The sequence below is a fragment of the Pangasianodon hypophthalmus genome, chromosome 13 (genome assembly GCF_027358585.1).
Source record: "Pangasianodon hypophthalmus isolate fPanHyp1 chromosome 13, fPanHyp1.pri, whole genome shotgun sequence".
NCBI classification, from domain to species: Eukaryota; Metazoa; Chordata; class Actinopteri; order Siluriformes; family Pangasiidae; genus Pangasianodon; species Pangasianodon hypophthalmus.
In genome coordinates, this window is record NC_069722.1 from 10,419,968 (window position 1) to 10,432,658 (window position 12,691).

At 38.1% G+C, this 12,691-nt stretch overlaps 1 protein-coding gene across 1 annotated transcript; it reads right to left on the bottom strand.

Annotated features, from left to right (window-relative positions):
- Positions 1–6,490: 6,490 nt before the first annotated feature.
- On the bottom strand, positions 6,491–9,804 carry pvalb8 (parvalbumin 8). Its single transcript, XM_026916204.3, has 5 exons — positions 9,646–9,804; positions 8,890–8,954; positions 8,351–8,483; positions 7,238–7,347; positions 6,491–6,743 (listed from the first exon to the last, which is right to left on the bottom strand). The coding sequence occupies exons 2-5, from the start codon at positions 8,948–8,950 to the stop codon at positions 6,718–6,720; spliced, it is 330 nt and encodes a 109-aa protein (XP_026772005.1). The 5' UTR covers positions 8,951–8,954; positions 9,646–9,804; the 3' UTR covers positions 6,491–6,717.
- Between the last annotated feature and the right edge of the window lie 2,887 nt (positions 9,805–12,691).

A 12,691-nucleotide genomic window follows, 5' to 3' on the forward strand; every position in this document is an offset into this window, starting at 1 on the left:
AACCACACATGTAAACTACTTATACTGTAAGTATTTTGAATATAGTATAGGCCTGTACTGTTCTATGGTTGAGTATATATGCTTAAATATCAGTACCCCCAAACATAAAAATGGGGTTTGATGTCCCTGTACCGATTGCTCTACCATTGTAAAGTACAGTGCTACATATTTTGTGCTATCAGTGTCATTATTCCTATGTGTGACACCCTGGTAGATGAGAGGGAGAAATGAGACTATTGAAGGCAGGCTTTGTACAAGAGCGCAACACTGATAAACTTTATTCTGCATCTGGTACTTTTCAAAACTATTGATTTTAATATAACCCATCCCCCTGGCTGAAGCATTCATCTGCCAAATAAATGGAAAGAGAACTCAGGAGATGGAAAGAGTGGGCTTCCACAAACCTTCATCTGGATAAAGTCCTGTTGGCATGCCTTCACTGAACTGGCTTTAGTGCTTCCTTTTTTAGTGAGGTCAGTCAAGGGGCTTGTGATGTCCAAATAATGAGGCACTGCTGTCTTATCAGTTTGGGGATGCTCCTGTCCATGACTGTAGTGAATGCATTTTTGTTGCTGAAATTACAAAACATTTTCTTAAGAATTCGATTCAGTTGTGCAACCAAACTACCTGTCTGCGGGTAGTAACCTCCCTTCTCCTGTCTTTTGGGATTCAGACTCAGGAAGAGGCACGGCTTTCAGGTAATGGGTCGAACACCAGAACTCTGGAGAGTGGGAATAGGAGAAGTGCGTGAAAGACATAAGGGGAAATTGTGCCCCCAGGTATGCCACTAGCTGGTCGGCTGCCAGTTAGATTGCCTCCTCCAGCATCTCTGGTCTAAGGCATTAATTCAGAGCAGTACCCTCATACGCACTGTTCTAATGGCCCAACAAGATCTGTGACCATTTTCGTGAAGAGGACCTTGATTAATGTGAGTGACCACAATGGTGCTTTTGAAGTCGCCTTTGCTAATTGACATTCTCGGCATGACAAACACCACCTGTGTACCATGGATGCCCAGTCAATAGAAATAGGCCATGAGGCATGTCAGTCCTTTGTCACCTCTCCTTATATGCAACCTATCCTTGATAATTGAAAAATGAGGGAAGGACAGAGTGGTTCCTGGCTGCAACATCCTGACTGTCACTTACTCTTGTCTGGAGTGTGAATTCCCACAGAAGGCAGGGAAGAAGGAACTTCTCTAACCCCATGTGGCGACAGTCACATGAAACCCACACCATGCTATCCAATTGTAGGCCCCATCCAACAAATGCTTTACCAGCTATAATTTACCATATAATCAGTGGACTAACCAGTGGTTCTATATTATATGTTATTGTCTCCAGAATTTGATAGGGACAAGCACCAGTGGATATCTGTGGATAGCTAATGTTCTGTCTTCAATGCCTCGCATTGAATCAGGCTTTGAGGGATTGAGGTTTTACATGAATCCACTAAGTCATAATATTTATTCCCCTGTGATAATGAAAGGTATGCGGTAGAGTCCAGCTTGATCAAAAGAAACCAGTGGTGTGTCAGAAACCTGGATTAACACTCCTACCTCCATGGGGGGGATACTGGTCCTGGAAGTATTCAGTATCCTTGCAGCCTCCCACACCATACACTGATTATATGGTATATGGATTATATGGTATCCTTGCAGCCCTAACACACCTGCCCAGGCCATACCCCTTCCCTTAAGATCTAGTGAGGTCCAACCTGTGAAGGAAGAGAGTGGCTGGAAAGCTAAGGAGTTTGACAGGAAGGAAAGCCAGGCCCATGTGACCAAATTCAGGGTTCATTGCTAGTTGGATCCTCCACCAACACTGGCCAGAGGCACTGGACACAAATGGATGTCCCTTCAGGCAGCCATGCCATAAATTGTTCCAGCACAACCTGATTCACAATCTCCTCAGCATCCTGCTCCTAAGCCAGTAACCACTGCTGACAAGGGTCACAGAGCTGCTGAGCAAATGCAAGTGATCTCTCTGTGGGAACCACTGGTGGTGTTGCTTAGAGGTGGCTCTCTTGAGATTGGCATACTCCATCTGATGGGCAACAGGCAGCTGTTGGGACATGAGCTCTGCTTCTCTGGACAACACTGGAAGCAGACAGACAATCCACTGTGATTAAGGCCAGCCTCATGCTGCCACTGCTTGCTTGAAAAAGCTCTACAAAGGCCTGTGGGACAGCCTCTGGAGCCATCTTTGTGAGGGTGACCTGGGCTATGTGTGGGGCAGTTGCAGCTGGAGTATCAGTGGGCTGTATTAATCTCTCTAGCACCAGTCGATCCACTGAATGTGCTGGATCCTCAAAGTGCTTCTGTTGTTCCCCCATGAGTTCTAGAAAGGCTTACTTACATTTGTTGGAGACTTGTTAGGAACTGGATGATCACCATGAGGGCAAATGATTCCATCTAGGCATATCAGCCCTCACTCCTGTGTTTCGGCACCACTGTGACACCCTGGTGGGTCAGAGGGGCAATTGAGAACACTGGAGGCAGGCTTTTTAAGAGAGAATGGTGCTTTACTATTTTACAGCTAGTGCTTTTCATTCAACTATTCAACATAAACAAAACAAATTTTAAAAACTCTAGGGTAAGGTTCTGTCACACAAAGCATATACATAGGCTTTCATTATCTGCACAGATGTGTAGACACTTACTCATTACCTGCTGGTTCTCTATGATTCCTCCTCTGCTTCACAACTAGTGCTTGACCACACACCCACTGCCACACTATGATATAATTTTCTTCCTCTTTGAAGGGAATGTTCAAATGGAAGTGGTTCTCTCAGACATGGTTGTCATTGTTGACACTGCTGGTTTGTGGTGAGATAGAAATTTTGATAATAGAAACCTCTTGCAGTAGGACACTACAAGACGACAAGACAAGAGACTTCTGACATTTTTCTGGGATTCATAAAATAGTGGCTTGTGTTTTGAACACTTGTGTGAAATCTTCATTATGTATATATATGTTTATGATTTAATTTAGCTCAGTTTAAGTGTTTATATATGCACCATTTTAGACAGAGTTGTATTATAAGAATTGAGTTTATGCACAATGTCTCTGTTACTAGAAGTAAGCAAATGACCAAATCTTTCTTAACAAATCCTTATGAAGATGAGACAATAATCAGTGCCACATTTATAAAGATGGGCAAAATATTTTGGACCAGAGATCCAGTAAATTCAGTAAAAGTTCATTCCAAAAGATTTGGTTGTTTGCAATTTCAATTCACTGGCAGTCTTTCATTGTTTCAATTGTGAGTTTCTATTTTTGAAAATATTTGATTGTTCAAGGCTCTAAGTGACACTTTTTGATTATTGAATGGTGATTCCAGAGGAAAGTGATGGGTGCATTCCTGTGAAGTTGACTTAAGTTAACTTGTATAATTTTGAGTATAATCTGCATGAGCATGATTTGGAGTCCAGGAAGCATGTCTTTAGAGGCTCAGCCTCTGCAGACTTTTGTAAGAGAAAAAGCAATTAATGATGATAGTGTGGCTGAGCATAGGTGCAGGAGCATTTGGGCAGGAGTTTCAGGACAAGGGTAGGTGGACATAATTATACTTCATTCAGAAATTAAATTTAATTTTTTTGGCTTAAAAAAATTGACTTACATTAAATATGACCAAGATACATTTCTACCTGATTTTGGATTAAACTGGGATAAATTAGAGTGTGTTCTATATATAACTGATATGTAAATAAGGGAATTATGGGTGGGAGTGTGTGTCTATGCAGCTGGAACCGAACCATCAGTTGTGCTCAAATCACTGCTTGTTTTGATGTCATATGATAGTTTTGTGAATCAGATGCTGATTCATTTATACATTATTCTGGAAGTTCAAATCAGCACTTGTTTATACTTTGTTTGAACTTTGATGAATAAAGGCCCAGTATCTGTGGCTCCTAAGACAGTATTGGCCAGGGCCTATAAGGTAGTTACCTTATACAATTAGAGTGTTTTATAATAAACGTACTCCATCTAGATATATGCCCTGCACCTACAGTATGTCTGGACATCTGTTCATTGTTCTGCCCATATGTGAGAACCAAGGGCCAATTTTCTTATTCAAATACCACCTCTAACCACTAAGAGCTGTATTCAGAATTAAGTTTAGTGTGTAGTGTGGCATTAATACTGAAATTGCACACATCTCTATTCAGACCCTAGAATTATCTCAAGCACTTTTTGGACAGGTGCATGTGCAGGGTGGCTCGAACAGGGGTGTGTTTCAGTTATTCGTGATTCTGACTGTAAATATACTGTAAGTATGTTTTTCTTTTATGATGTCCACTCTGAAGTAAGTTCAATGGCACTTGTCAGAGAATGTGTTGTAATGACTATATTTCACCCTGAAATACATGGTTAGTACAAAGTAAAACAATGAATATCAATGGAATGCAATTTAAATGTATTTGAAGTAGACATTCTGTCTGCCAAGAAGCAACTGAAAGACGCTGCGGTACAGTCATGACAAAAGAAGAATGCAACAGTTTGGTGATGTCAGTGGGTCACTGGCTTGATGCAGTTATTGCAAGGACAGGATATGCAGCCAAATATTAAATATTGCTTACTTTAATTTACTTTAAGGCTATCTGTTCCTATACTTTTGCTCACCTAAAAAAATTGGGTGATCTGCCACCAAAGGTGCCATGTTCTAAGTTGTTTAACACATCTTTTGTTTGACACATACTTTTGGAGGGGGCTGTATATGTATAGTCCCCTTCAATAAATAAAATGAAAAGATTGAAAAGTTGTTTATATAATTTACTGGACATGTATGCACACTATTAGTTAGGTATATAGATGTCATCTTTGGTATTGCTAACTGCACAGTTGAGGACCTCCAACTTTTTATTTCCCCCTCCTCCACATTTCCCCCAGTTCTAGAACATATGTGGAGTATCACTCAAGCATAACATTTCCAGACATATCCTTGAAGTAAATAAATTCCACTTTGAAAACCACCATCCACTACAAACCTCAAAGACTCTCATTCCTGCTTGGAGAACTCTTCACTTCCCAAGCACTGCAAAAATTCTATCCCTTATTCACAGCTAATGAGACTTAAACTTATTTGAAGTGAGAATGAATGCTTTCTCCTTAAAAGTAAAGAACTGGGCAATTATTTTTTACATATGTGGAGTCCCTAAAACCACCATAGATCCTGCCATGGTCCATATTAGCACTATTGAGAGAACGGATGCACTGACCTCTACACATTCCACTGCTAGGACAGAGAGAATTCTTTTGGTGCTCACTAATAAAACAGTGATGGATATTATACACAAAAACTTCTAAATCCTCCAGGACGATACTGAGACAGCTTCTCTTTTTAAGGAACCTCCACTCATCTCCAATGACAGGACAAAAACATCAATGACCTGCTTGTCATCATTAATCAGGCTAATAGAACCTGTGGCACTCTTGCATGCACCCCTTCTAGATGTTCCAAATGCAAATTCATTAACACAGCTACTAAAATCACAACCCTAAAGAAAAATCAACATAATAAACAGAGTAGAACATGGGAAGAAATAGGTGATTTTGAACCACCTTCTGCTGGATTGGATTCTTATTTGAGTGTTATTTTTTTCCTCAAACAGAACGTCTCAGTAAAACGCTGTGTTCAGTTGTAGTGCTTTGCTTAATGGCAAGTTTGCAAATGAATATAGGCTGCTTCTATTACTTCCAGAGGCATGTACTCAGCCAAATGACTGTTATTGGTCATTTTCTGGAAAACTTGTCACTTATTCTATTTGTCAAAATATTCAATGGAAGATGAAGGATTGACAGATTGGTTAAAAGTGTCTAGTCTATCAAATTGGGACAGTCAAGACATACACATTTCCATACTAATGACCCATTTGCATTAATTCTTGAAAATATAACTTTTGACTGGGCTACTACTAAAGGTTTCGTGCAAATCTAGATGTTGCTACATGGGGAATAGTATAGTGTTATGAGTTCTGAGGCTGAATGAGCAAGGGTTATTTAATTGGCTTTTGAACTCAGGTCTCAGCTGTCAGCAGTGGTGTGATGAATGGTGGAGACGCAGTGTGCCACCATCCTTTATACTGTAAGTACTACTTAAAAAGGTTCCATGCCAATTACTGGTTTCATTTTCAAGGTATCCTGTAGGTTAACGTTATTTGAACTATAACACTTACCCATCAAGGGCAGTCTCTCAGGTTTCTACACCACTTAGCCTATAATACTCAGTTTCCTAACCATGTCACTTAACACTTAACAGGTTATGCTTGCGCTCCAATTGTTTTAAGTTACTGTTGCTTTACCTATCAGGTTAAGTCTACTGGATGACAAGTTCAAACTCAGCTTCACTTGATTACAGTATCGCTTTTTCTTAAGATGAGCTAACATTTTTCCCCCAATAATTTTACTGTTCATCTGACATATGGCTATATCAAATTGATGAATGTCATGAAATGATGCACTTAACAACCACTGAAAGGCAATGTTCATAAAGTTTAGTCATTTATTTATTTACTCAAAATTATTTATGTTGTGTCAGTCGTACACTGGGGAGATGATTTGGATTTCATCTCTTTACAGGTATTTACAAATCTAGTATAAACTGTGGTCTGTTTTGTGTCTGTATCATCAGGGGCTTCCAAAAATTAAAAGAAAGCAGAATAACAAGGAAGAACATTGTTGAAATGAACCATGACACAAGAGGAGGGTTGACCATTCAGGAGAGCACCATGGCCTGGAATTCTGTCAGAGAGGAAACAAAGCAGTGTCATTTAACTGGATTAAGTGAATTCATAATGCAGCAGATGCAGCAAGGTTTGTATTTAGCTTTACAAAAATATGTTAAGTGTTTATGACATGACTGTTTTTCTACTTTGATTTAACATAGTTTATCATGAAACCATAAAAACATTTAATTTGAATAATTTGAGTAAACTATAATCAAAACTATAAACCATAATTTGAGTAAACTGTAAGCTATTACATTTAGACATATTGTATTGGAAGATGCTTTTACACAAACTGACAAATATTTAGTTGTCTTGACAAGAACCCTTCAGCGTACTTGACGTTGTCCCTCTGAGCAAATCCTTCATGATTATATGCAGAACCCTATAACAGCTTTTTTATCTATCCTCCAAGTAGACCATTTTTAGAAGCTAAAAACCCTTTATTATCTAATTAACCCTTGAATAACCATTTTTTCTAAGAGTGTAGTGATCATCAGTTATATTTACCCTCAGCTCCAATCTTGCCATCACCGTCATCATCAGCTGCTGATAGTAAGGTCTTAGTCTCTTTATCGGTCAGCACACGAGCTCCAGATGAAAACCTCTGCAGGAAGAATCTAAGAAGACAACCATCACATCAGTGACTCATTCTTAAAGCATCTGCACAATAAATGTGATATACAGGCAGGTGATAAATTTAAGGCTTGGGTCCACTTGTCCCCTTAGAGGGAAGCATCGCTGCAAATCAGTGCAAGATTTTTCCAGCTGGTCATCTTTATCCTATGCTGAAACATTTCTGTCCTGATGGGAGTGGTTTTTAAAGGCTAGCCTCGCCCACATCGGCAGAGCATGAGGGCTCGCTGAATGCTTTGATGAGTATGAAAATATTGTAAATCAAGTGCAACGGTCACCAGATCTTAATCCAATTAAACACCTATGGGAAATTTTGGAGCAAAGTGTTAGTTAATTCATTCCATCACCATCATCAAAACACCAATTGAGGGAATATCTTTTGGAGTAATAATGGTCCCATTTCCCAGTACAGTTCCAGAGCCTTCCAGAGAATCTCTTCCATGGTGCATGGAAGCTGTTCTGGTGGCTCATGTTGGCCCAAAACCTTTCTAAACCTTTCCTTTAATCTGTCACCCATCTGTATGAGCTGTTCTGATGTAGTAAAATGCTCTCTTGGAAAACCACAAATTATATTTGTTTGTGGCACACCAAAGAAACGAGAAGCCATTGTTTGGTCTTAACAATATTCTATTAAGCTGTGATTTAAGTCATGAATTGAGAGAAGTACTCACACTTTTGAATAAGATTTAAAGAGCACTTAGTGCTATGTATTGTTAATTCATGTGGATTCTTTGATAAAGCTCAGTGAAAGGGCTAGTTGTTATAATTGGTACATATTGTTCCATTCATTTCATGAACAACACATTAATGTTTAGTTTTTTTTTTACATTATATATATATATATATATATATATATATATATATATATATATATATATATATATATATATATATCATATTGCAGATGTAATGTTTTAAAATCAGTACACCAGCCAAGCATGTGAGAATGTCCTACTCATGTGTGAAAATGCATAGTTTTGTTCATACTTGAGCTCATCCTCCTCGATGAAGCCGCTGCCATCGTTGTCGAGAATGCCAAAGACAGTCCTTATTTCCTGGGGATTTTTTTTGGAGAGACCACACAGCTGGAAGAACTTCTTATGATTGAAGGACTCTGGTACTTTTGAAGAAAGAAAGAAAGAAAGAAAGAAAAACAAATAAATTGACAAACAAACAGTAAGTAAGTAAATAAAACAAACAAGCAAGCAAGCAAACAAACAAACAAACAAACAATGTTAGTAAGCTTAAACCAGAAATATTTTAAAAATTATATATTTTTATATAGACTAATCTACACAATTTGAAAAATTGTGCTTTTGCCTTAATGTAAAGTAATAAGTTGAATAATAATAATAATTCTGTGATCGTTTAATAGGTCTCAGTGTGCAGATCAGCTATAATAAGGTTATATTGTATTGAGTTCATAGGGGACGCCCGTGTTTGTGCGTTTTCTCCACGCACCCATCACATGTACTTATCGAAATGAAAGCGGCGGCTAGATGATATGGCCTGCGGAAAATCGATACCTTGGCAGTCCTTGATAGCGCTGTCGATGGCATCAGCGGAAAGGATGGACGTGAGCGACATAGTCCTGAGAAACAAACCGTGTAAATAATTAACATACTTTCAGAAAAAAAAAAAAAAACGTGTGATATGGATTTATGTCCCAAGGACTTTCCAGGTCAGGTACCAGGCAATAACCACAATATTTAATAATATTTACAGGTACTAGGCAATAAACAGTTAAAACGGACACCTACTTGCCTCTTTCCTCAAGTTAGTTTAACCAATATTTTTACCAATACCTATATTATATTCCACTCATAATAACGTGTTACTGAGTTTCAACAAAATAAAGTTTTATATATATATATATATATATATATATATATATATATATATATATATATATATATATATATATTTTAAACCAAAACGTTTTTTCCCACTTTACGCACTTTTACGCACTTTTACGCATCTCTAAAAGTTTTAGAAAGCTCCCTAAAGACAGAAACAGTGTGCATTAGTATTTGTACAAGCAAAGAGAGCAAAAGTTGCCCTTAAACAACAGAAATATTAGTAAGCTAAAATCCAGAAACACTTTAAAGTATTTTATGCACCCTGCAAAATTTGAAAAAGTATCCTTGTCTTTAATGCACAGCAATACAATTTTATTTTTCAAACAAAAAATAAAATTAACTGAAGTAAATACATGAAATAATAAACTTTCTGCTCTTCTCCTGAATGAAGCAGATTGCAGCAGAGTGTGTGTTGTCACTTACCCGTTAAGTTGGAGTGTGCTGGATGCTGCAGGTGGAGGTAAGGCTGTGTGGTGAGCACCCTGTGCGCAGGAGGGATTTATATAGGGCTGATCACAGAGACAATGGGCCACTCTTAAGTTACCTGTCTGTGGATCGAATTCTTACAGGCAGACCCGGCTCAAATTTCTTGGGTAACTAATTATCTATTACTATTTATATCCGCCCAGGAGCTGAATGCTGATAGGCCAGTTCCGAGTCTATCATGACCTTGTAGAATAGAAAATTAAATAAGCGCTGCCCTGCGGTCTGCGGTCTGCAGGTCTTCCCTCTCCGTGCCCTCCCTTTACACCTCTCCCATTTCTGCTCATACCAATGCACCAGTAATAACAAACTTACTGCTTTGAAATACACTAGTGTGTGTGCAATCTGGAAATTAAGGACATTATGCTTAAGAAAAAGACTTAACAGCATAATTCACCCTTATTCAGAAGAATTATAGCTGCAAGCTTTATATTGACATGATTCACTGATTCACTGAAGATATTCACTGACACTTTTTTTTTAAATTAGGCTGTTTGTTTTTCATAGTTTTCTTATTTACTTTTTCATTCCCAGGTTTAATTTTATAATTGTTCCAGATTTTTACCTGGATGGTAGTGTATACAATAATGCAACCATCATGATCATGATCATCATCATCATCATGATCATCATCATCATCTCTCTCTCCCTCTCTCTCTCTCTCTCTCTCTCTCTTATGCACACAAATCCATGCACATATGCAAACACTACGGATACACACACACAGACACTGTATTTGTTAATCAAAAAAAGTCACGCCAGGTTGTCCATCTAATCACATATTCCCGGCCATGGTAAACCCTGTCATTTTTTTCATTCAGTGCTGATTCAGGGATTAAAGGTCACCTCTTTTTGCTAGTGACCATCTGTAATATATGCTTTGGTGTGCTGTTCTCCAAAAATGCAACTGCCAAGAGCCATTTTGAGGATGAGGTAACATACATACACAATTGATTTTGTGTTATGTGATGGTGATATCACTTATAAACATACATATATATATGTGTGTGTGTGTGTGTGTGTGTTTGTGTGTGTGTGTATCACTGTTTATTTATGGTGTTGGTGGTTGGTTTATGTGTCTAATCCAATGACACTGTACCTGCATAATTTAGCCCTGTGCTTCTAGTTGCAACCATTATAAATCCTCTTCATAAAATTCTCCTTTTCCTCCTGAATTGTTTTTAGGAAGCTCTGTAGAGTACAAGAATAATATCATTACAACAATTCTAGCAGTATTTAAATAATTATATAACCTGGGCTAAACCAGGGCAGTGATGCAATGACAGCCTTTTCAAACATAATTATGGGGTTTAATGGAAAAGAAATGCACCTGTAATTTTCCATATCTCACAAAGAGCCTTGCTCGTATTTTATTTATTTTATTTTACTTGCTCTTATTTATTTATTTATTTATTTGTTTGTTTGTTTGTTTGTTTGTTTTTCATGAAGGATGTAATTAAATTAACTGTAGTCTGGATTTGCTCCTGCCATTCAGCAATGCAGTGTAAGAGAAAATTAATGGACGTACCAGCTTGTTTCATAATATAACAAGATGCCATAGCTTAAAGTAAACCTGGAAATTTACTGTCGCCTAAATTTTGTCCTGGAAAGCTGACATCATCAGTGTAAACTGACATTTGTCCTGAATAGCAAAGCTTACAGTAACCTGTTCTGAGGTTCCAGAAAGAGAAACTCAAGAGACTGGCACACTCACACGTGGAAGAATTAGATGAGGACACTGGATCCAGCAGGGCTTCTTATCACCCTCCAGCCATGATGTCATGCATACATGTATATCAGATACCTCATATCCTGTAGCTCAGTGCTTTTCCCATTGTCCCACTGCCCGTTTTGCATGTTATTGGTTTTCCTCTGCTCTAACCCATGCCATTGTTCTCACGCAGTGCTTGATGATTGCATGATGGTTTCTAATCATCACGAGCCATTAGAGTTGGAGCTAACTCTGCAGGGTAGATGTTCTGCAGGTGCAAGGTTGGGCACCCCGTGGTATCCTCACTGCACCCTATTCATAAAGAAATACTGACATCTAATGGTCATGTCAAGCACCTACAGTGTTCTGTATTGTAAATTAACTGCAGTATTGGATGTTGCATGATGCAATCTGTTGAACCTAATGCCTCAAAGACAGCTGGCTAATGTTATGGTATTATTATTATTATTAATGTTGGTGTATGTATGTATTATTATAGACAGCAACAGTAAACAGAAAGCTCACATTTATTATCAAAGGACTATAATTGTATATAAGATTAACATAATCAGTGGAAGGGAAGAGCACATAAAAAACTCTATATATCACAAATCAGCAGAAGTTCGTATTGGGTGTGGACTTAAATCGGTAGCCAGTTTATCTTAGGAGTACTGGATGTGATGTAAGCACACTTTGCAGTATGGGTGAGAACTCTGGCAGTGGAGTTTTGAGTATATTGAATCCACTGAATGGTTTTAGCCAGGAGACAAACTTAGAGACAGTTGCACTAGTCAAGGCAAGTTGTGATAAAAAGCATGTACCACATATTCAGCATCTTTTGTGTTCAGTAGGGGTCAGAAGGAAGCTACATTGTGAAGAAAAACACCTTAATGTGAAATTCAAATGTAGAAAGATGATCAAGTTCCACATTACAGAAAAGGGTTTAATAATGACCCCATCATTCCACAATCACTCTTCATGCCATTTAGCTGAGGGTGTGACCTTCACTCTCAAATAACACAACAAGGGACTTAGTGGAATTGATAAAACCTCACTTTTAGTAGTGTTAAGTTTTAGGAAATTGGTGTTCATCAATAGTTTTATATCAACTACATATGAAATAAGAAGCAGGTGGTGGTATGCATGTGGTAGATTCTGTGCATGCATAAAGGAGGGTATCATCAGTGTAACAGTAAAAACTGAGATTGTGATGACATATAATATGAATCAGAGTATGTAAATGATGAAAAGTATTGGGCCAAGAGCTAATCCCTG